This window comes from Hemibagrus wyckioides, linkage group LG07 (genome assembly GCF_019097595.1).
Source record: "Hemibagrus wyckioides isolate EC202008001 linkage group LG07, SWU_Hwy_1.0, whole genome shotgun sequence".
Classification (NCBI taxonomy): Eukaryota; Metazoa; Chordata; class Actinopteri; order Siluriformes; family Bagridae; genus Hemibagrus; species Hemibagrus wyckioides.
In genome coordinates this window covers 24,067,304-24,091,595 of record NC_080716.1, presented here as the reverse complement: position 1 = coordinate 24,091,595, position 24,292 = coordinate 24,067,304, and the positions used below count along the sequence as shown (strand labels likewise).

Sequence of the window (24,292 nt, the reverse complement as noted above, 5' to 3'; positions counted from 1 at the left end):
TTTGGTGTTATCAGTGCCGTGTGAAAACTGAAGCTGGGCACAGATGAGCGAGTGTGTAATCCATGTTATTGTACATCTAACAAGTGAGTGACTGTGCAATTATGAGCATGCTGACGCTGTGACATGATATTAGGCCAGGCAATCTGGCTGCTGTGGCAGATGCAGAATGACAAGGCTTGAGATTTCTGCCTCTAATCATGCCTTCAGAGTATGATTCACATTTCTGAGTGGTGACACAGCCTATATACAGACTTTCTATGTCTGGCAGCAGTAACCTTAGTAGTAAAACTGGGAATGCTTCACCTCAGTCCATTTCACTGTTGCCTGTCATCCATGAGCGTTAATAATCCTGACAAGAACGTGTGCACATACAGAGTGGACGGTTTTGTCCTATGATGTATTCTGCCTGCAAAAACAGCAATGGCAGAAGCCACACAGTACAGCTTGGTGGGGCATGTGGAAAGTTAAAAGAAGACTAGAGTTAAAAAAACAAGGCTGGAGACTCGGTGTGAGCATATCAAAGTCTTTGAAATGACGACTGTGTCTAGTGCTGCAACATTTTCAGGAACACCTGAGGGGGTTGCATCATAAAGGAGCTACTTGTAATTTCTCTTCCTTCCTTCCAACCATCCGACCCCACCCAGTCTGCTGAAAACACCTTTTATGGAATAAGAAGGAGAAGCGAGCGGCTTTGTTCAAGCTGAACGCAGAGCTAATTTTTGGAACGGAAAAATGTATTCAAGTTATCTTTGAAATTATAAACCAGATTTAGTTCTAAGGTTAAAACAGAATGAGGAGTTACAGAACATAAACTGAATACTGGAGACATGGCACTATAGTAACTCCACGCCATCTGAGTGGTAGCTCAAGTGGTCAAGAGACTGGAAGCTCAAGTGGTTAAGGCTCTGGGTTGTTGACCAGAAGATCGGGGTTCAAGCCCCAGCACCACCAAGCTGCCACTGAGCAAGGCCCTTAACCCTCTCTGCTCCAGGGGCACTGTATCATGGCTGACCCTTCGCTCTGACCCCAACCTCCAAGGATGGGATATGTGAAGAAAGAATTTCACTGTGCTGTAATGTGTATGTGACAAATAAAGACAACTTATCTGTCTGAATAAAATTATACTGGACTCCTTTTTTATTCCTTCTTAATTACAAATACAAAATATTTTTAAGTAACTTACGGAAATAAGTGATGCTTGAAAGTTCAGGTCACTTTGGACCATTTTATAGTCAGAAAAAAATATATAAAAAAATAAAAACCCCTCATATATTCATATGCATTTCATCAGTTTTCCAATATCAATGCGAGTGAACCGGTGTGTCAGTATAGTGCTTTCTGTTCGTGTCGGTTCATTTTGTTGCTCCGCCGAGCTTGTCCAGCACTTTCAGGCCTTTTTCCTCATACTCAGCTCTGGACAACCAGAACGACTCTTTATCTTTCATGATGTTGGCCAGCACGGCTCCACCCATGAACACCATGTGCTTACGGCGAGGGGGGTCCTCGATCCGGATCTTAAACTTCTGCAGGAAGGGAAGGGAGAAAAAGTGATGAGTTAGTGAGTAACACAACGAGTGTTGTGGGGTTTGATTATGTAGCCCAAAGGTGGGTGGAATATTCTTGCATAAGCAACTTTTTTCTTGCTTTAATAATGATGTGTGCTTTAAATAGCTTCCTAGGATTTGCCACATTCTTCTGAAACATAGATCAGTTGCTGTTACATTGTGATTCCTTCCCTGCCTTGACATACAGTTAAGTGCATGCGATCTGTCAATCATTCGAGATCATATTACACTTCTACCACGTAGGCGAATCTTTTTCTTTCTTTTTTTTTTTTTGTCACTACCTAGATGTAGTACTACAGTGGCTGAGCATGACAAAGCCCAAACTTTTATGATCATTTAGGAATTTTCCCCAAGCATGTCATAATAATAAATTTAATATTAGCAGTGTTTAACATACTGAGAGCTTTTCTGTGTCTCCTTTCAGCACTCTTTCCAGATACAGCTGCTTGAGCTCTCTCTCCAGGCGAGAGGGCAGTCCGGGATACATGGTCGTCCCTCCAGACAACACGATATGCTTGTACAAATCCGCCCTGCAGAGGAACAGCATTAAATATGAACAGAGAATTTCACCAAAAACAAAAAAAATGTTTTTGGTTTGTAATACAACTTGGATTATAATGAGAAACAAAATGTTGTGTAGGTTTAAATAAAATATGATTTGCAGATGTTTAGAGCACTGAATTATCCTTTAGTATCAGTATAACAACAGATGAATGTAAATCAATCCATATCAATCATCATCTCGGATATACCACTTAAATAAATAAAGAATAAGAATCAAGAATGATGTTTTGTGGAGTGTATTCATCCACTGTATGAAAGTGCAAATCCTGTTTTCCTTAAATCCCATGACACTCTTTCTGCTTGTTCCTGCTGTTTTCACTTTGTGTCTTATGACCTTTGGTGAATTAAGAGTTTGTATTCTCAGAGCAGCCGAGAGCAGATATAAATGTGACGGAGAAAGTAGGTTCTCTGTGACCACAGGAGAGATGCAGCTGTATATCTGACCTGAGGTCGATGTCAGCAGCCTGGATGGTGTTGAAGAGGAGCTCGGCCACCCCGGCGCCCTCTATGTTGATGAGGTGGGGCTGGAAAAGCGCCTCTGGAGCCCCGAATCTTTCTCCTCCAAGCTTTATGTTGCGCCCATCTGGCAGCTAAACCATAGCGATCAGTGTTAGACTTATATATCACACCAGGTATAGCTATAGAGTGTTATATAGTCGCTGTGCTTTACCGTGTACGACTCCACCAGAAAAGTCGTCTCGTTAGACAGTTTCTGCTCCTGTTCTATGTTGTAACCCACAAAGCACAGCTTCTCCTTCATCATCCGAACCGTCTCAAAGTCTGCTGTTTGGTTGAAAGCATAGCCCCTCAGCAGCAACAGCTGGCCATGTGGAGGGAAACAAAATCAACACACACCACGTATGTTAGCCATCCACTACAGCCTTCTGGATAAATTCTATAGCCTGTAATTATTATACACTAATCAGGCATAACATTATGACCACCTGCTTAATATTGGTCCCCCTTTTCCTGCCAAAATAGCCCTGACCCGTCGAGGCATGGACTCAACTAGATCCCTGAGTGTGCTGTTGTATCTGGCACCAAGATGTTAATGGATACTTTTGATAGATACTGACCACTGCAGACCGGGAACACCCCACAAGAGCTGCAGTTTTGGAGATGCTCTGATCCAGTCGTCTGTCCTCATTTTGAGGACAAAATGTTCACTTGCTGCCTAATATATCCCACCCACTAACAGGTGCCATGATGATTATTCACTTCACCTGTGAATAATCATCATGGCACCTGTCAGTGTTCATAATGTTATGCCTGATTGGTGTATGTCTCAGACTGATCGTGCTTGGCTTCTGAGAGATCGTAATGTGATGCTTAAGTGTAAGGAAGGCAGACAGTTAAGGATCTCGCTGCACACCTTGATGAGGTAGCGTGTGATGTCACGTCCTGCAATGTCGAGCCTGCGTGTCAGGTGGGGAAGTGAGAAACCCTCATACACAGGACAGATATGAGTCACACCATCACCTGAATCCACCACCACACCTGTCAGGAGACCTGAAACACACAAGCACAGGTTAGCATTCAAATCTCATACATGCACTTTACAGAGTATTAGATTGTCATTTATGTTTAATCAGCTATCACGATGTTTTATATATAGTAAGGTATATTTCCCTCCAGCTGGCTGGGAGCATTACAGTTTAGCTCTAGAATCTAGGATAAAAATTTTGTTAAGATAACCCTTTCTTTCCTTCATCACTATGAAATAAGACTTGACCTTTGACCCTGCCTCACCCTGTGCGTAGAGCGTCAGCACAGCCTGGATGGCGATGTAGATGCCATGAAACTTGTAAGTCTCAAACATGACCTCTGCAATCTTCTGCCGGTTCTTTAGCGGGTTCAGAGGTGGTTCGGTCAACAGAACTTTACAGTCAGACGGACTGATGTTCAGACGATCTGGTCCAAATGTGTGATCCCACAGGTGGAGCATGTCCTCCCAGTTGCGCACCATCCCATTCTCCATAGGATAGGAGACCTCCAGCATGGATCGACATTCACTCGCCTCATCTCCCACCATCAGGTCCTACAGGTGGGGTAAAAGAGTTCTCATATATATATATATATATATATATATATATATATATATATATATATATATATATATATATATATATATATATATATCACTTAAAGTAATTTAAATACAATAAAAATCTAAAATATGGGAAAATTGCCATTATGTCAACTCTCATTAAGGAAATTTGATTCTATTGATCACTTTTTAAAACCATGTTAAGCAGAAAAACATGTCAGAATGCACAGCAGTGTGGGAAAATGATGTTTACAACTGCATCAAACCATCAGTTTCTGCTCCTGTCAGCCAAGAACAGGAAAATGGATAGCTAGAAAAAAAAAGACCAGGTAATGTTTATCTGTTTGTCTTCAACTGTCCAGTTTCAGTCAGTCTGTGCACAATGCTTCCTGTTCTGGGATGATGCCTCAAGGTTGTGAGTTTTGAGATGTTTTTCTTCTCATTATGGTTGTAAAGAGGGCTTTAACATAATTGTGCATGATCCAAATATTGAACCAATATACTATAGAAGAATAAAATCCCCCATTGATGAAGTTTATGTGCTTAAATCATTTTTGACCTGAATGCACATACCAGTTAGGCCCGCTAAAAGGATTTTATCGTGTTTATCAAGTTGAAGGGTGACTCTGAATTCTAATAAATCCTGGAAGTACCTTGTATTAATGCATGAGACATCTGTATCTCCTGTTTAATTGAACTGCTGTTAGCTATACAGAGATATACAGTATAGTATAATAGTTTTCAAATGGGTTAAAAGGTTCAAAAGTAAGACACAAAGGTTGGGAAGAGGTAAAAGCGTAACCTTAAAGCCTCTGTATGTTGTTTTTTTAGATTAATGCTGATGATATGATTGTGTTGTGATGGGGAATCTCTCTTGAAGTAGGACTTTATTTATTTTCAGATTGTGAGTCTTACCTTAATCACAATATTGCCCACTTTAGTGTCTGAGCGTATGACAGGGCGTCCTATAAGTGCCGGGAAGATGTGTTCTGGGAAATTGGACCCAGCAAATCCACACTTGACAAACTACAAAACCAATGAGATAAAATGCTGTTCAGAAATTACACACACACACATTTCATGCAGTAGTGGTTAAGGAACTGAAATGTTTTGAAGCAGAAGTACTGTTTGTCCAGTCTGACAAGGAATCTGAAAGTAGACCTTAAGTCGTGCGTCCTAGCAGTTACCTCCCACCAAATATGCAACCTAAAACCACATGCCATGAGAAATAAGCCGTAGGTCTAACCATAAAAAACTATTGATATCCTCTTCCCTATGCACAGTAGGGTCATGCAGAAGTCAGATAACACAGGATCTCCTTTTTAGAGAAAAGCCCCAACGTAACATTTTTACAGCATTCTTGTCTTTTCAGGCTGACTTTTTCACTGCTTTTTTCCTTCCCTCTATAGCCTATAGTGACCTAAGTCAGAAGTGTCCTGACTTGCCTCTGTGCGGAAACACACATTCCTCAGTCCACAGATTGGACCTTCTGTTCGAAAAAGATACAGCAGTAACAAAACAGACACAACCTGCAAGGGCAAAAATAATGCAGGCTGACTTCCATGTCATTAAAAAAAGGACTTTTAAATACTAATAGACTGAGATGAGGTCTAGTGTAACAAATCCACAGATATAATCGAAATCTTTACAGCTTTCCCCAAGCAGCAAGAAACACCTCAGGGGTAGATGATTGTACGTCTGATTAAAGAAAGTCATGTTTATGTGGAATGTAGAGCTCATTTCAGGTATTTATTCGGATCTTTACTACTGTATCTCCGAGGTTTACATTTCTACCTTGACCTTCTGTGGTCAATTCTAGTTTCTGAAAACCTATAGTGCTTTCTTTAAATGACAGCAATGGTGCACTGACTCAACAATTGTATTTAATTGTCTTATTCTAGCAGATTTGTTTTGTTGTTGTTGTTTTTATTTAAAGAAAACATGACCAGAAATACCAAAGTGTGTAATATTTTATGTCTTATGTTTGGAAATGGCTAAAAATAAATAAATAAATCCACCGGCGCCACTGGTTACCATAGTTACCGGGAGGTGCCATTAATGAAGCTTCCGCATGTGACCGAACTTCCTGATTTTTTGGCCAATCACAGTGTGCTCTTTTTCTGCACCACCTTTTAAGGCCATGAGGGAATCCAAACCACAAGTTCCTCACTGAACAAGTCTAAACACAGCAGAAAATGTGAGCACAATAACGCCCTGTGTATACTGCAGTAAGACTGTGTGCTATTATATAGATCCTAGATTAAATGTTTTTTAAAAAACACACACACACACACACAAAACATGCCAATGCATAAGCTGTAGAGCTGATAAAATAACGAGTTGAAAATTTTTATCATGTGTAAAAACTACACTGAGAACATGTATGTTGACATTTACTTACCTGTCACTAAGGAAAGCACTGTTTTATACAAGTGTGTTTTAAGTAACTTCTTTCCCAGCAACAGGTGGAAGCCTGTATAATAAATGAGCCTTACCCCAGTGCCATTATCACAGACGACCACCTTCCTGCCCGCGCTGTCCATCCTCCCCCCGGATCAGGGCAGATTATGACCAGTGCAGCTCTTCCTCCTGGAGTTGTAACAGTGTGAATAAGTGCAGTCTGACAGAGGAACTTCTTGTGGAAATGTTGTACTTCTCTCACACCAGACGCTGTAGAGAGCTGTAGAGGAGATATGAGCTATACGGGACAGCAGTCACTCCCACTGACATCCCACCCAGCCTCTCTCTCTCTCTTTGTTTCTGCCCCCCCCTCTGTTTCTGCCCCCCCTCTCTGTTTCTGCTCCCTTCTCTCTCTCTCTCTCTCTCTCTCTCTCTCTGTTTCTGCCCCCCCCCTCTGTCTCTGCCCCCCCTCTCTGTTTCTGCTCCCTTCTCTCTCTCTCTCTCTCTCTCTCTCTCTCTGTTTCTGCCCCCCCCTCTCTGTTTCTGCCCCCCCCCTCTGTTTCTGCTCCCTTCTGTCTCTCTCTCTCTCTGTTTCTGCCCCCCCCTCTCTGTTTCTGCCCCCACTCTCTGTTTCTGCTCCCTTCTCTCTCTCTCTCTCTCTCTCTCTCTCTCTTTCTCTTTCTGCCCCCTTCTCTCTCTCTCTCTCTCTCTCTGTTTCTGCACCCCCCCTCTCTCTGTTTCTGCCCTCTTCTCTCTCTCTCTCTCAGCCAGGAGGAAAAGGTAAGAAATTATTGTGTAATTATTATTGTTTTCAGACACAAGGTTTTTGTAAAGCTTTCATATCCGTTGTCTGAGTGAGGAACAGATCAATATACACTTTTGTTTACTTGATCCTCATTAGCAAGCTAACATTATTAGCGCCATAAACTTTCTATTATTTATTATATACTGCACTTCTCACTTGAATATAACGGGTTGGATTTAATATATCAGTGTTATATGCTAAACTGAACAAAACTGCTCCATATAAAGTATACAAAATGGTCTCAAACCTTGTATTTTTTTTTCCAAGAGAAACTTTAATAGCTCCAATAATACAGTTTTGGGGCTAAATTTGTCACATTTATGAAGAAAAACTGTGCCGTAATCACAAGTACTCAGTGGCTGTAGTTGCCTTTATTATTTTGCCTTAAAGTGATAGTTTAATTTATTTGTTTGTTTATTTATTCATTTATTGGTAGCTGTAGCTAGTTCAAACCCTGTAGTCTACACCTCAGCACCTTGTTCATTTATTTGTTTATGTTTTTGCTAGCTGTAGCTCGTTCCTATTGTAGTGACTGAGTCTATACCATAAACACACATTTAGCTGGGATAAAATGGGAGAGAAATGTATCTGACTTACCTTTTGTTTAATTACAGGCATTTGAGTTATGACCAAGTTTTTTTTAACAGTGTGTCACTGTTAATGTTGCGTATTAACACATTTTTTTATCCCTCATACATTACAGCTTTGAGTTTCCAGATGAGTCATGGCTAATTTGACTGTTTTGCATTTTTATTAAAAACACTTCTCCCTGTATAGGTTTTGCAATGGCCCAAGGTGTCTAATCACATCGCCTACACCACTAACTGCATATTACTGCATTAAACATCATGTCAAAATAAATTAGCAGGTGTGCCATAATGAGGGAGAGAGTGTAAACTTTTACAAAGGCTCTGAGTAGACAGTACAAGGTACAGTAAACAGTAGTGTATAGTGTCAGATGTTTTTATATTAGTGCTACTAGTGCAGCATTGGAGACGGTATTTTTCACAGAAGATAACACAGTATAGATGATGGAAGCTAAAAATGGTTGACGTGCTTGACCAGCTCGGGATATTGTTTTAGCAGATAGTCAGGCTAATCTGTGGGGGGGTTTCAGCAAGGATTGCAGTCTTCTCATAAAGTCAAGAAGTTTTTTTTATCGTCATTTCAACCATACACCAATCAGGCATAACATTATGACCACCTGCCTAATATTGTGTTGGACCCCCTTTTTGCTGCCTAAACAGCCCTGACCTGTGTATTCTGACACCTTTCTATCAGAACCAGCATTAACTTCTTCAGCAATTTGAGCAACAGTAGCTCGTCTGTTAGATCGGATCACACGGTCCAGCCATCGGTCCCCACATGCATCAGTAAACCTTGGTCGTCCATGACCCTGTCTCTCGCCACTGTTCCTTCCTTGGACCACTTTTGATAGATACTGACCACTGCAGACCGGGAACACCCCACAAGAGCTGCAGTTTTGGAGATGCTCTGATCCAGTGGTCTAGCCATCACAATTTGGCCTTTCATCAAACTCTCTCAAATCCTTACACTTGTCCATTTTTCCTGCTTCTAACACATCAACTTTGATGACAAAATGTTCACTTGCTGCCTAATATATCCCACCCACTAACAGGTGCCATGATGAGGAGATAGTCAGTGTTATGTGCTCAGAATGTTATGCCTGTTTGGTGTATATAGCTTATGCAGTACATAGCGAAATGAAACAAGGTTCCTCCAGGCCCCGGTGCTTCTTGTTGTGCTGCACTGCTCACTACGAGGGAATGAAACATGGTGTAGTGTGCTGTTATAGGAAACAATTTTTCCTAGTGACACAAAAAGTATGCCTAGCACTCGCTTATTAAATGTATGCAAGATTGCTCTAAACCACAAGGAAAACAAACACATCCAAATCCAAGTACAGAGAGAATCCCACCTTTTGTGCCATGGCATGCCTCTTTTTCTTTTTTCTTGCATAATGAAATTTTTTTAATGAAATTAAATAAATCTGATAATATAATTAGTGGAGGATACAAAAGATACACACCACAAAGGCAATATTTTCACCATTTGAAATAACAGATGGAATTATTTATTTATTTTTATTCATTTTACATGATAGAAATAACAGCTTTGGCATTGCCTGCCTCAGTGTTCCGATATCTTCCTGGCAATCCCAGCTATACATTTTCAGGGAACTTTGTGCCAGGTGTTATGAAAATGTGGAAAAAGGTTTGTTTTTGGCAACACCAATCAAATTTTAAGTGCCCTTTTTACAGTCTCAGATCCAGTCCACATGCTCTTCAGATTTTCTCTGTATATTTACTCCAATTCATACTCCAGACATGTCTTCCAGACAGAGTGAGGGAGTCTCAGTGGCGTTCGAAGCCTGTCTTTACATCACGCTTTACATGTCTGCGTATCTCTGCAAGCTTGTGTGTCTTAGTAGGAGTCTGTGTGAGTTTGTTGGTTTTGGTTATGGGTCCAAACCAAGGCTCAGGGTTCAAACTCACTGTCGCTGCTGACCGATATGTCAGGTGTAGAGGCTCTGGTGTCCTGAGGTCCTGAACCCAAGCTGCAATCGCTGTTCTCCGGACTGCGATTGTGATCTGTTGGAGAACTGCCAGAGGGGAGAAGAGCAGGGTCTTGCTGTAGTCTTGAAAGAAAAACAAGTTTATAGTTCAATGTCATGAATTTGCTTCTTTATATTAGGTTTACTTTCTTTCCGTATTTGAAACCCAACAAGGCCATGGTCATGAAATGGCAGAACGTTTATGATCACCATACCCTGCTTGAGCTTTGGGTTGTGTTTGAGATGTGTACCTGTTTTTGGCTGACGCTGCTCTGTCTCTTTGGCGTCTGTTCTTGAACCAGTTTCCAACTTGTGTAGGTGTGAGTCCTGTAGCCTGGGCCAGGTGCCGCTTGCGAGACGGGTTCGGATAAGGGTCTTGTAGGTACCATTCTCTAAGCAAACTCCTTGTCCTTTCCTGATAAGCACAGAGAGATTGCAGGTTAACAAATGACAAGTACAAATTGTGTCAAATAGGTCTTCATGGTATTAATGAGTCTCTTAAAACTGTCTAAAATAACTAAGGTGATGGTTAATTTAAATGTGTATATGCATTATGACACATTTTAAGGCTTTTGGCTTTTAACTGTACTTGATATAAGATACAAACTTTTGCATGAGTTAAATTTTGGAAGTAGTGGCTTAGCGGTTAAGCCATTGGACTGGTGATCTGAAGGTTGCGAGTTCAAATCCCAGGCCCAAAAGTTGCTCAGTTGTATAAAATAAACATGGGATAAAAATGTAAAGTCGATGTGGATAATGGCGTCTAACAAATATCTTATAATATCATGTAAATTAAGTTGATTAAACAGTTCCTGTCATGTAGTAACACTGCTGACCACAAGGGGGACGGATACTGTCTGAGTAAGCGTCTTAAAAAAAATCTGACTCAGCAATTATTTAACACCAAGGATCAGGAAATCTACTGTTATCTATAATATGGTAAAGGCTAGGATTAATCCTTATATGCATTTACAATCTAAATTTTTGTACAAATTAGGGCAACGTTCTTACTGCAGTCTATCTAGTTTTGTCTGGTTGTTGAATAAAGTTAACATGCTAATCTACTAGCCATTAAATCTTCATCTGTTTCAGTGAGAGTTTAGAGGACATACTCAGACTCTTGGTGTCTACAATGCAGCAGCCGAGTTAATCTGACTCTAGCATTCGTCCTACATGGATTATCATTGTCTACAGCCAGAGGAGAGAAACGACTCTCATTTTAAAGGGACAAAATCATCATGGGCAGAGGAGCTTAAATGCCACAGGAGGTCCTTGGCACAAGAGGCTTAATGGGGATTTCTGCTGACTTTTTTAACATTGCTGCATAATTCGATCGTTGGGTAATAAGCACAGGCATTCACGTCGCTTTGACTAAGAATGTACCATTTTAGAAACGTTTATGAGATCTATAGATTGAAACGTTATTGATGTTGAAAATCTGATGGAATTTGCAAACTTTTCGGAGGGAAAATTTTGCTTTTGTTTACGACTGCAGAAACCAGAGGACAAATAAAATCCTCTGAAATGCTACGACACAAAATGTTGTAACAGTTACATATATGTGTTTAGGATGATTTCCTTTAAAGTTTTGTACATTTGTTGGGTTAAGCTATTGTCCTCTCAAGCATGAAAGCACATATCACAAGTCAGGACAAGTTAAAGCCAGTCAGCAGTGCTGAAGCAAGTGGCAGCCAACTTTTATTTATAGTCTGTGTTTCATGGTCTTCATTTAGCCTACACTTCCTGTGAGAATTGATACATATACTGTACAAAAATGTCTCAAAGCAGTGGCAACTAATATATACAGCACATAGTATAGTAGCAGTGGAGTGATGAAGGAAAAGTCAGAAAGCAGAGAGAGATGGTGTAGAATTAGATAATCACAGAGCAGATAGAAATTGGTGCCACTGGAAGAACTAAAACTCAACATCTGTTTTGCCGCAAATTTACAATGCCATTCGTTCAAAAACTCAGTGTATCTTTGAGATGAATGTGTGTCTCCGCCATACGTCAACAATGACAGATAACGTCAGCCATAACCATACAGTCCTGAAAAGTTTTATTCCACCTAAAAGTAATCAGAAGATGCAGCAAATAGCCATTGTCTCAGTTGATGTAGTGAAGTGGATTAAGTGTATAATTTGTAATAGAATTAATTGTATAAAGATCTTTAAAAGGTCTATAGCATGGTGGAGAGGAACATACTCGTAAGGAAATTGATCACAAAAGTAGTTTTGGCTAAAAAAACCCCAAAACAAAACAGAATATAGATGGTCATGTTGTGTACATTGTGTTTCCTGGTTTCCATCACAAAGAAATCAGTCAGTAAACTCCTCTAGAATTGTACATTCTGCCTACACAATGGTGGGAAAGTTAATTTTAAAGCGTTAACATGGATCAAACATATTGGTTTAAATGTCTGTCTATATTTTTATACTATATAATATGCCTGAATAAACCTTTATATGTTTTTGGACTTTTAAGTGTAAAGATAAATGCTTTACTCATCCCATTGGGAAGTAAATTTCATCTGTTTTGCCAGTGATGTGTCCAAATGAACAATGGATCAGTTAGTTATATAAAGCTGAATCTTAATTAAAGGTCTTTAATGTTGTTTACCTTGAAACAGTGCGTTTTCTGCTCGCCGTCCCAGATCGTGCGTGGAAGAGGGAACTTCTTGCGGATGCGGTACTTCTCCACAGGGCCCAGCGGCCTGCCGCGCATGCGCTCCGCCTCCCGGTAATGCGCGTGCAGCCACAGGTCCTGCAGCTTGGCGTGGGACTCGCGCGTGAACCTGTGGCTTTGCAGGATGCGGTAAAGCGCCTCGAAATCACCGCCGTGGAAGGCGACCAGTGCCCTCGCGCGCATTACCGACTCGTGCCGGTGGAGCGCCTCGCCCGCAGAACCAGGGGCCGCCGCCGGAAGTGACCACAGAAAGCGGCCCAGTCGCTCCATGTCACCAGTTTCCTCCAAGTTCTCACACACGCGAGCCACCTGCTCCGCGGTAAACATCGGCAAGGGAAACATCTTTTTCTTCTTCTCGGTGTGTTAGTCTTCCTTCCACATGCGACTCCAAAACAGTTAAAGAAAGTCTGCGCGCTAAAGCAGGAGTTTGCGCATCTTGTACTAAAGCGCACGAGTTAATGCACCGCTCTCGAGCTGATCTGCTTAAGAAAAAGTGTTAGTGTTCTGAAAAACCCAGCCCAGGCTCTTTAACTCTGGCTCAGTGACTATAAAAAGCTGTCTAAGATGTCGGTAAGCAGATGTAAGGGCTGTGTGTCAGCTTGTGGTAAAGGAGAAAGACCAGAAGTCATGCGCATTTATAGTCAGGGCGCTATTAGCATCTGTGTAGTTGTTTTGAGAGAGGATTATACGCCACGGTCATTAGCCACTTAGCAGGGGGCAGTGAACACTGAGGTGACCGACTGATCAACATGCTCATTAAGCCCTGCAATACATCACATTTTAGGACTGTTAACAACATGCTTATTTAAATTGTCTCAATGGTGCGTCCTTCTTCAGTGCGCACTCACAACATCTTAAGCCTTAACTCATTAACTATTTGTCGCCCCCCCCCCAAAAAAAAATTGTATTCCACTCTGTGAAACTTTTTTGTCTAGCTTTATAATAAGAAGTGGTTGATTTCTGTGGTCCTTCAGAAAGTAGAGCGGTACTGTCAGGCTCTTGTGGTGTTGAGTGTGATGGTTTGTTGTTGGCTGTTAAACAGAGAATGGAGGCCATTTGTATTAGAATCTGTCTGTGAATTGTTTGTTAGCTTAACAGCTTGAGGGAAGTCTTGAAGCTGTTAGATTAATGCAAAGTCACTGACAGGAGGCCAGAGACTGGGCCTCGTCTTCCTCCATATATAGAGCGTGCCTCAGACTTTATACTTACTTTATATTTACTTTAAGATGTGTTGTGAGAGATGTTTTTACTGGAGGAAGTGTTATGCATAGGTAACAGATAGATATATAAGCTATTTTATAAGCTATTTTTTTGGTTTGTTTTCTTGAGATTTGGAGAAACAATCTTGAATAAATCACTCCTTTGTTAGGGTTTATATTCAGTATACACGTAATCCTTCACATTCTAGTCCATCTATCGGTCATCTTTAATTGGACTTGACTTTTTAACCGCGTTGTTTAAATCACCAGCTGCTGCTCTGAGACTCAATGTTTAAAGTGGTCCAGATTCCTCCTTCACCTCCCTGTTTAATACGCTTTAAATTACCATGCACACTTTAAGTTACACCATATCCTCAGCCACCCTGAAACAGGATAAAACCCGTCTGTGCACTCGCTCCGGGGACACCATGGCTACATCCCAAAGCGCACACTAACACGATAATAGTATGTCAGAGTAACAGCTTTTACAACAACGCCTGTAGTATGTGTAGTATCACCTGTATAGTGGTGTTATGTTTCAGTTTAGTGTCTTGGTGTGTGGTTTGGGATGCACAGGCTTTTATTAATAATTAATAGTTCAGAATCAGAGTGGAAATGGTGTCTGTGCTTCCATGTTATCAAATGTAGTTTATAGCGTGTCAAACAGTAGACACTGTTCTGTGTATATATGTTATATTGCTTAAGTAAGGAAATATAGAAATGGTGAAAATGTAAGCAAAAATAGATAGATAAATAAATAGGTTTGTAGTTTGGTTGACACTTTTGATTCATTGAGCAGTGGAGTGTTAAGGATCCAACAGTGGCAGACACATTTGTAGTGATAATTGGGTTATTGTAGGTTCGCCTCTTCTTTCATCCATCCAACCATTAAATTTGTTTGTTCATTCATTCCTTCAGCATCACTGCCCCTTTATTCGGAGACAGAGTGGATCCGAAACCTATCACAGAAACCACTGCAGGAATACACCAAGGGTAAGATGCCTGTCCAATCCAGGGCACTATGCACACACACCTTCACACCTAGTGGTGATATAGATTAATAAATCCTCCTACAGGCATGTTTATATGAGGTAAAGGAGAAGAATGTGGAGGAAATCCAGTAGCCTGTGCTAAGGAGTACTGTAAATGTTGGAGCTGTAATGTATTCTTTATTGAATTAGAAAAAATAAATTTTACTCTTTCCAAAATACATTTTAAATAATATGTTCAGTAATGGCTGAGTATTGGGGGAATAAAAGCACACACAAAACTAGAAGCTTTGCTTCATTTAACACCAAATGATCTTAAAAGTTAAGCCATACAAAAAGCTTTAAATATTTCATCAGTTCAATATAGATACCAATAAACTAAATCAGAGAATCAAAAAACAAGCAAATCTTCAACCCAAATATCTATTAAACAAGCAGCTTTACACTCAGCTTTAAACAGTAGACCAGACCAGTGCTTTAGTCAGGTCTCGATTCGTGTGTATAAAATGATACACATGAAATTTTTAACTGAAGCTGTTGCAGAGTTCATGTTAGATAATGATGTCTAATTATTGGGTAATAAATCGAATGATGTACTGAATCATTATGTACATACAATGTACATAATACACACATTTTGCACAATTTATAATTACACTTAACACTTTAGTCTTAGCTAAACACATAACCTTAACACATAGCCTTATTTATTGATTGCACATATTTACAGATTTATCTGCACAATTTCTACTATTTGCACTTCATTGCTATGGACCTGTACTTGCAATGACAATCAAATTCTATCTATCTATCTATCTATCTATCTATCTATCTATCTATCTATCTATCTATCTATCTATCTATCTATCTATCTATCTATCTATCTATCTATCTATCTATCTATCTATCTATCTATCTATCTATCTAATGCTACTGGAGTCCATATGGAAATAAAGGTCACAGTCAGGTAAAGAGTTAGCATGGTTTACACCGGTGTTAAGGGATTTTAGTCTGGGAGTGGTTTAATATTCCCTGAAATCTGCACATGTTATTATAAACCTCATCAACACAGAACACAGTGATGGGTAGTGATAAATATGCATCTATTCAGACTAGTGTACATGTTTATATGTATATGTTTTTACATTATTATATAGGTTTAACTGTCTGATTGACTACATGTCTGTAGTGCAGCTTTGAGTAAATGCATGAGATACAGAAACAGCATACAAGCTACCCCTCTCTCTCTCTCTCTCTCTCTCTCTCTCACACACACACACACACACACACTCACTCTTATACACACACACTGAGAGCTTCAGTCTAAATCTGCTTAACAGCTCTTAAGCCACTAGACCGATATCATTATAAGACGTGAACAAGTGCATTTTTCGTGTGCAGCATGTGGAAAGGTCGCCTTTTATTGATTTTTGGATATATATACGTGTGCTGATAATTCTAGTGTTTAAAGACTGGAGTGAAATCACTTTCATACATGGGTTTTGTTCAGCTGTGCTGATCTCCCACTGATAGACAGACAGACAGACAAATAGAGCTACAGACAAATAGCACTAAACTGTAGTGGAATTAATTCAAACAAACCTTTGCTTTCAAATGTATAACATATCATAGCTATAATCGCTGTACAACTGTATATAATAATAATAATAATAATAATAATAATAATAATAATAATAATAATAATAATAATAATAATAATAATTGAAATTTTGATATAATAATTGATAAATAATCAGTAGCTAAAACTGCTGTACAATTTTATATAATAATTAAAAAAATAAATAATTAAAAAATGTAATAATAATAATAATAATAACAGTTATATGAAAATTATAAATTTGCTACATTGTAAATGTTATTATAAATTACCAAATCTAAATAATATATCATTTTAAATTAATAATAGTACTAAATAGTTTATAAACTTAGTTAGTTAGTTAGTTGGTTAGTTAGTTATTGTCTATGCTATTTCAGTTTATTCAGTATAATAATGTACAAAGTGTACAGATTGTTACTGTGTGTTGCCCCAAGTGGATGTTGTGTAATTCTCTAATGCTGCATTGTCTAAACTGCAAGATTTAGTGAGATTTGAAATGTTCCTACCCCCTCACCCTGTTTTAGATAATCACTATGGAACCCCACTTGGCATAATTAAATAAAACAGGCTTAAATTCAGGTCTTTATGCTTTAAAATGAGCTGCTAATATTGCCAGCAGGCAAATGAAGTCTGGTGGGGGTGAAGCGGTGTTACCCAAGCCTGAGATGTCCACAATTAACAAGCCACTGGGAGGAGAACTAATTAGTGTTATCTCCTTATCACCCAGGCTTCTCCTATTCCCGAGTCATGAGAGTCACACAATTACAAACTCTTACACTGACACACACACCGTCAAGATGCTAACACCCAATCACGCTGTAATACTCTGCAAATAGGTAATCACAAACTCGTTTGCACCTGAATGAGGGCCTTCTCTTGGCCTGTAATACCCCCGGTCCTCCCCAGCAGAGCTCCACTGAATGGCATTTACCTGCTAAAGCACTGTTTCACTTCCCCTCCTATTGTTACAGTGCAGAAAAGAAAAGATAAACTGCTTGAGCTGCGGTGAAGGGGGCTGCGCAGACGGGACAGTAAACAAGTAAACTGAGCAGAAACAAATATTGGGAGAAGGACACTGGAGGAGGAGGAGGGCAGACAGGAATTAGCATGACACAGGATATTTGTGTGGTATAGTTAATGATTTATAGTGTGTAATTAGTTTATCATGGAGATACCTTGGAGGACCTTATATTATAATGTATATTGTATATAAAATGACAAGTGTCCTTTTGGCACAATACACATAAAATTATATGATGAATATAATAATAAGGAACGTGAGACTGACACAAGCAGCAGTGGTTTTTAGAAAGGAATATTTTTTACACTTAAAGTTTAATTGAGTTTATTCTTTGCCTTAAATGCCTTTGTTTAGTAACTCAGGAGAGGTTTCTGCTAAAAACTGGACTGTTTTTTTGGTATCTCCAGACTACCAGCGATTTCTTCCTGGTGAATGGCAGAAATATAGAAATGAATATGTATGTATATGTATTGTGCTGTTGTTATAGAAAAAGCCTTCTGACCAATCAGAATTGAGAATTATTGCTCGTCAGATAAAACTGGTTAAACTGGAGAATTTAGACAATAAAGAAATGTATTACACGTGTAGTGCACAGTATATATATATATATATATATATATATATATATATATATATATATATATATATATGTCTGTTAAAAGATTGCATCAATCTGAAAGCAGCTCAAATAATTGGTTTACGGAAAGGTGTTGCACACTGTACTTAAGGAAAAACGTCATCTGATGATTCATGAAACAAATACCACATCCTCGCTTGATTAATAGCACTAATCAGATTAGATTACACTTTTTTTGTGTAATGAAAAAGATTAGGTTACTAATTATATCTTTAGTACATAATCACTACCTGTTTACATGCCCTTTCAATGTAATCCTTCCAGTATGTTCCTAACCGAGCACAGAACATTACACTCGATCTCCAGTACTCTGCTTTTCATTTCCTGGACCTGACGCAGGATTTCGACCTGAATACCTCCCTCAAGGTTTAAAACACTAAAGTAGATTTATGGGTGATGTGTTAGAGAAGGGAAAATAGTCAAATGTTTAGTGCTGAAGTGAGCAGAATCAGGAAACTCGTATGAAATACTATTCATAATTAACACAACAACCAGGATAATCAAAAGCTGTTGTGCAGCCTTATGAACATATAGCAGCTAATAATTGGGGGTAAAAAAATCAAAGGTTTTCTTTAACTGTACAGGTTTCTGTGCTTAGCATTTGGGCATTTGGCTAACACCCTTATCCAGGGTGATGTACATTTATCTTTATTTATACAACTGAGCAATTGATGGTCAAGGGCCTTGTTCAAGGGCTCAGCAGGTTCAGACGAGCGGTCTTCTAATTCATACTCCAACACCTTTACTACTGAGCTACCATTTACCACATGAGGTCCTTGTTCTAGTTTAAAAGGAGCAGAACATTTACTTAACCAGAGCTCCTCGTGTTTAACTCGTTGAGGGTTAGGAGGCTTGCTAAAGGGCCCTGTGGTGGAAGTTTGGTGAACCTTCAGATCAGTAGGCCAACACCTTAACCACCACTCCTTCACTTCCCTGAGCCTCCACCTTGCTTCATTATCCCACCCACCTCATGATCTGAGATTCTTTTCTGTTGAGCATGGTTATAATGAGTTGTTATTGGAGTTACCGTAGACAACTTCCTGTCAGCTTGAGCCAGTCTGGCTGTTGTCCTCTGACCATTCTCATCAATATACCATTTCTATTCCTACTCACTTAATTTAAACTGAGTTGGCGTGTTTATTAGGTATTTGGTGTACCGGATAGAAACACACAATTTGCCTTTTTGGGGGTGGTGGTAGCTCAAGTGGTTAAGGCCCCAACCCACCCTGCACCAGGGGCGCTTCATCATGGCTGACCCTGTGCCCTGACCCCAACCCCCAAGGGTGGGATATGCGGAGAAAGAATTTCACTGTGCTGTAAGGTATATGTGACAAATAAAGATAACCAATATAGCAACTAAAAAAACTTATACTTCATATGCAGCACACCAAAATTATGAATAATATAATATCATGTAATATATTGTAATAATAATAATATATAACATTCCTCACTTGCTATAGTAAACATGTCCAAATGTAATAAGAAACAAAGACTTGGAAATCTTTGGACATGGTGCCAAGGTTAAAGGGACTAATAAATGAGTCTTACGGTGTTTAAAGTGTCACTGCTCATTAGAGCTGTCTGTGAAGGCAGCATCTTAGCAGGTTGTCCAAGGCTACATGTCTTACTGGCCCATTGATACAGGTGTCTCTGCTGCAGCTTTAGAGAACAGGCAGCAGGTCTGTTGACATCTGTGGCTACTAAGCCGTATCATGGTGAAGTGAGATGGGGTAGGAAAAGGTCAATAACAGGGTGAGGAAGTTCATAAGAAATCATGATGTTCTGTACATTTTGTCCCTAAGATTCTCATTGTTCAGAGCTGAGATGCAGGCGGATTGGGCTGTGTTTATTTGTAAAGTGCTGGACCTTGTATCGGTTAAATACAGGACTACCCAATAGCTCTTTGGTTTGTCCCTTTGGGCAATACTTAAAGGATCTAAGTAGAAGTGTCTCTCTTTCTGAGTGGGAAATTACTCGTGCTGCCACAAAACAGCCAACACAAACAGTCATGCACTACTTCTTAATGGAAATTGTGTGCTTCTAGACATGTAGCTAAGATTTAGTTTAGATATTGATTAGAACAGTATATGGCTTTCACTGTATGTCTTGTCTGTATAAAGTTTACAACCATCCGAATTCATTTCTTCAGTGAAATCCTTGTACTAGCTGATGTTAGCTTGTTAACTTAACATTTCAGTGTCGCAGCATACCTAATATACCTTTGTCAGTTCCTTGACTACTTGGATATTAGCATCTAGATAAATTCTCTGAAAGACCCAATTAATAATACAGATTCTGTATTTTTGTTTAAAGCAAGAGGATTTTTAAGATTTTTAAAGAAGCGTTACGTGATGGCCTGAGCAACGCGGGAATTTACTATGGATGTGACGCCAGTCTGTTTCGAGTCACCATGCACACACACTTTCATACCTGAGCACAGTTTAGTGTAGCCAAGCCACAAACTGGCATGTGTTTGGGAAGTGTCAAGGAAACTGAAGAACCCAGAGGAAACCTAGACATGGAGAAATCTCCTCAAAGACAGATCATAGATCCACTTGATCCTCAAGATCCTCAGCTTTGAGAGGGCCACGTTAGCCCCTGCGCCTCCCTTCCACCCTGCTGTGGACGTATGAACCGTGTAAGGGTCAAGAAGCCTTCAAGAAGAACAAAACTCACTTGTGGTTCTTGGTATTCAGTCAGTTTGGCATGACTGGAATTTTAACTTAAATTAGCCCAGCTATTAGCTACTCAGAAACACTACACAGTAAATCTGGATTTACTTTTTCCGTCTGTCATATTAAGGAGCATTTCACTGTGCTGGAGAATAACACAGCATTTTAAGAAGTGGGTAGGATTTCCATTACAGTCAGACATATTAGTCATGCTGAGTAAACCAAACATGCTTTGTTGTTTACAAGTGCTTTAGCTCTAACTGCTTGAAAGTGCTTTATTATGTGCCACCTCCTAACGACACTGGTCAGTTTACTGAGCCATAAAACTGACCCAAGACCAGATTAAAAGGTCACAGCTGGCCGAGATCGCCATCCACGGGCAAGGCTCCCCTCCCCTGCAGCTCAGGTCTGCTAATCTGACGGCCGGCTGCTTCCTGCTAACCTCCAAGGAGAGGCTGTTGCTAATTGCTTGTGTCGTAAAGCTCTATGACCCAAGTAAGTCTTGGTCCCCAAAGCTGCCAGGATAAACCCCACTTTGCCTCACCAAACCTGCTTAATAAGGATCGTTATCCACAACAACATCCCTAATTCTCTTCTTCCATCCCACCACAACATGCCTCCTGGTCCTATTCTTAGAGCAGGGAGGGGCTGAGGAGAGAAAGAAAGCGAAGTAAAGATAGACTGTGAGGATGACTGGGAATTTCAGGACATTTCTGGGAAGAACAAGATGTCTTATGTTTTTACTGTGAAGGCCTGACAGAGATCTCTGATGAAATGAAACAGTAGATGTGCACATGTCCAGCCGTCATGCTGCAGCACAGTCCAACCTGCTCAGGCATTTATCAGTGAGATCATATGAGTAATATCATCATTTATTCTATCAAATGATTCATTTATCCATATCAAATGATTCTCCCGTTCTCCTCCAATCTGATTCTTATTATCTTCTAAGCTGTGCCTCAATTATCTTCTGTAATATTGTTACAAGTTTTGGATATTTGGTCATCCATTAGTAGATATATAATCAGTGTCATTCATTCGGTTGATTTTTGAAATGACCAGTTTATTAGGTACAGCTACATAGTGTCTACACTCTCTGTCCAATTAATATCAGCAGCACACTTTTCATCAGTTCATCTTTCCCTTGGGGCACTGGATCATTCGGAGCACAACAGTGACATGCACATGGGAGTTTACTAGGTTACTAGTCAGGCTATCAAACATACCTACCTCCATAGACTCTCCTTTAGTCTTCGTCTGCTAGCCTGGATTACTGCTGGCTGGATATATTTGGTTTGTGGATTGTTTCTTGACCCAAAAGTGACAACAAACCATTAAAAAAAATCTAACAGCGCTGTGGCTTCTGATGCACTTATACCAAAACATGTCCCATTAATGGACACCAGCAACAGCATACTACTGTGTTTATGTGAGGACAGAAAACCTGAGGAAACTGTCTAACCCAACAGGAGTGGAGAATATTGCCAGTTTTTTGTCAGCAGATCAAGAACAGTCCTTCTCAACAAAAACTCAGGGAATGATGGCACATGCTCTCAAAGGAACATAATAAACAGCGGGAAACGAAATAGAGCTACTGCTACCACTCTGAAGTAGCTTATTTTCCCATTTTCCATAATTCTGAGGTTTTCTTCCCCATTATGTCACAAGAATTTTATTGAAGAACAGAGCGGGCCAACTCCGTATTAAATTCATGTGCAGGTAAAGGCAAACATCCCAGTTTTGGCCTGGCTCGCAGTCTCCGCTCTAATTCTATCAGGTTGAGGTCAAGGCTCTCTGAGGTCAGTTCCTCCACACCAAACTCGCTCATCCATGTCTTTATGGACCTTGCTTTGTGCACTGGTGTACAGTCATGTTGGAACAGGAAGGGGTCATCCCCAAACTGTTCACACAACGTTGGGAGCATGAAATTGTCCAAAATATCTTGGTATGCTGAAGCATTAAGAATTCCTTTCACTGGAACTAAGGGGCTGAGCCCAACCCCTGAAAAACAACACCTGAATTCATTGATTTAGAGGGGTGTCCCAAAACTTTTGGCAATATAGTGTAGTTACATTGACTGTTGCGGAACCTCCAAGAAACACGGTCCTGTTATCACTTATGTTATAATGGCTCTAAACAGTCCTCTGTTTTCTGTACAGGAGAACTAATAGTTAAAGCTTTACCTCTTACAACTTCCTCAGAGAAGAATTCTGCAGTTAAACATGTTTTTAAAATCTGTTCATGTGGACGATGTTCTGTGTAATATTAATGTGTTAGAACAAGTGCTTTAATACAAACGTGTGATTTAACACTTATAGAAAATTATGTAACCAGTCCAACAGCACTATGCTCTAAACCTCAGCAACAGATGGCCATAACAGATAAAAATTATGTTGAGAGATCCTGATAAATGTGGATTCTGGTCATCGGAGAAAACATTCTCTACACTAGCAAATAGTAAGTAATCAGTAAATTAAGATAATGCAGGTGTTTATACACAGTGTCCTGTATCTCCACTGGCACATCTTCTACCTGTCAGTAGGATTCCTCAGCCAGTAAGAGCCGATAATGGGATCTGTGTCACTGGTGTCTGGTGCTATTTGTTGAAGAGAGAGTCTAAAGAGCAACAGTGCACGTGAGTCAGGAGGTCAAAGAGTCAGGCTGAGACTGTAATACCCGCTTCTCATGATTAGACCAGTGAGTCTCAGGATTGTGTGACTGACTAATATTGTATTAATACAACTGTATTCAGGTAACTAGGGAAAATGAGTGGAGCGCACCAGATGATGGAGTAACAGGTGGAAGACTCGACCTTAGTTTAATGTTAATGTTATATATGTTACTAAATAGGCTACCTGTGGAGAGATTGTAGAGGTGTAGACTTACCAGATTACTGTATTCTTTTTTGAAAACATGTTTTAAAGACACTAAGTGATTTATTAGCTGTGGTCAACAAGCTTACATCATCATCCAAGGAAGGCGATCCAATAAAATTGCAATTCCTGCTTTTGACCACCAGGTGTCACTAATGTACACTTTGCAATTGCATGGGTCATCGCTAAAACGTCTTTTTTGATGTTTGACATAAAACAAGCAATGGATGGATGGATGGCTTTTTAATAAAATTGTGTTTTCGTTTTTTGCCTGAAAACCTTTCCTCTGTCCACATCAAGTCTTTTAATAAGCCCTAAACTCACCACAAATCTACATAAGTTTGCTTGTACAGTGAAAAGTCATTTTATTTCACTTGTTTATAACACCTACTGGTCCTCTTACACATGATTATTCATTCATTCATCTTCAGTAATAGCGTTATCCTGGTTAGGATCACAGTGAAACTACAGTCATAACCAGGAACACTGAGCATGAGGTTGGAATACACAATGGACAGGATAGTAAAGGTCCATTGAAGGCTGGCATGCATACACATGGACACCTTAGTGTAGAACTAAGAAGTATCATCCATACAGACAGTAACTTGAGTCAGGATTGAACCCTGAGCTGTGAGTTAA

General features: G+C 39.8%; 2 protein-coding genes across 2 annotated transcripts; both read right to left on the bottom strand.

Moving 5' to 3' along the window:
• Nucleotides 1–1,114: 1,114 nt before the first annotated feature.
• On the bottom strand, nt 1,115–6,918 carry zgc:101810 (uncharacterized protein LOC493612 homolog). Its single transcript, XM_058395347.1, has 8 exons — nt 6,672–6,918; nt 5,092–5,202; nt 3,879–4,167; nt 3,502–3,638; nt 2,800–2,949; nt 2,574–2,719; nt 1,963–2,095; nt 1,115–1,523 (listed from the first exon to the last, which is right to left on the bottom strand). Exons 1-8 carry the CDS (start codon nt 6,717–6,719, stop codon nt 1,353–1,355), a joined length of 1,185 nt encoding a protein of 394 aa, XP_058251330.1. The 5' UTR covers nt 6,720–6,918; the 3' UTR covers nt 1,115–1,352.
• A 2,524-nt stretch (nt 6,919–9,442) lies between these two features.
• six7 (SIX homeobox 7) lies at nt 9,443–13,388 on the bottom strand. Its single transcript, XM_058394136.1, has 3 exons — nt 12,576–13,388; nt 10,208–10,371; nt 9,443–10,040 (listed from the first exon to the last, which is right to left on the bottom strand). Exons 1-3 carry the CDS (start codon nt 12,981–12,983, stop codon nt 9,881–9,883), a joined length of 732 nt encoding a protein of 243 aa, XP_058250119.1. The 5' UTR covers nt 12,984–13,388; the 3' UTR covers nt 9,443–9,880.
• Between the last annotated feature and the right edge of the window lie 10,904 nt (nt 13,389–24,292).

What these genes read in the sequence shown, in the direction of transcription:
- six7 (XM_058394136.1), bottom strand. Translation starts at nt 12,983, where the DNA reads ATGTTTCCCTTGCCGATGTTTACCGCGGAGCAGGTGGCTCGCGTGTGT. An exon ending in AGAAAACGCACTGTTTCAAG is followed by an intron (nt 10,372 to 12,575) that starts GTAAACAACATT and finishes TGTGCTTATCAG; the next exon opens with GAAAGGACAAGGAGTTTGCT. An exon ending in GCAGCGTCAGCCAAAAACAG is followed by an intron (nt 10,041 to 10,207) that starts GTACACATCTCA and finishes TTTTCTTTCAAG; the next exon opens with ACTACAGCAAGACCCTGCTC.
- zgc:101810 (XM_058395347.1), bottom strand. Translation starts at nt 6,719, where the DNA reads ATGGACAGCGCGGGCAGGAAGGTGGTCGTCTGTGATAATGGCACTGGG. An exon ending in TCTGTGATAATGGCACTGGG is followed by an intron (nt 5,203 to 6,671) that starts GTAAGGCTCATT and finishes TTGGTTTTGTAG; the next exon opens with TTTGTCAAGTGTGGATTTGC. An exon ending in TGGGCAATATTGTGATTAAG is followed by an intron (nt 4,168 to 5,091) that starts GTAAGACTCACA and finishes CCCCACCTGTAG; the next exon opens with GACCTGATGGTGGGAGATGA.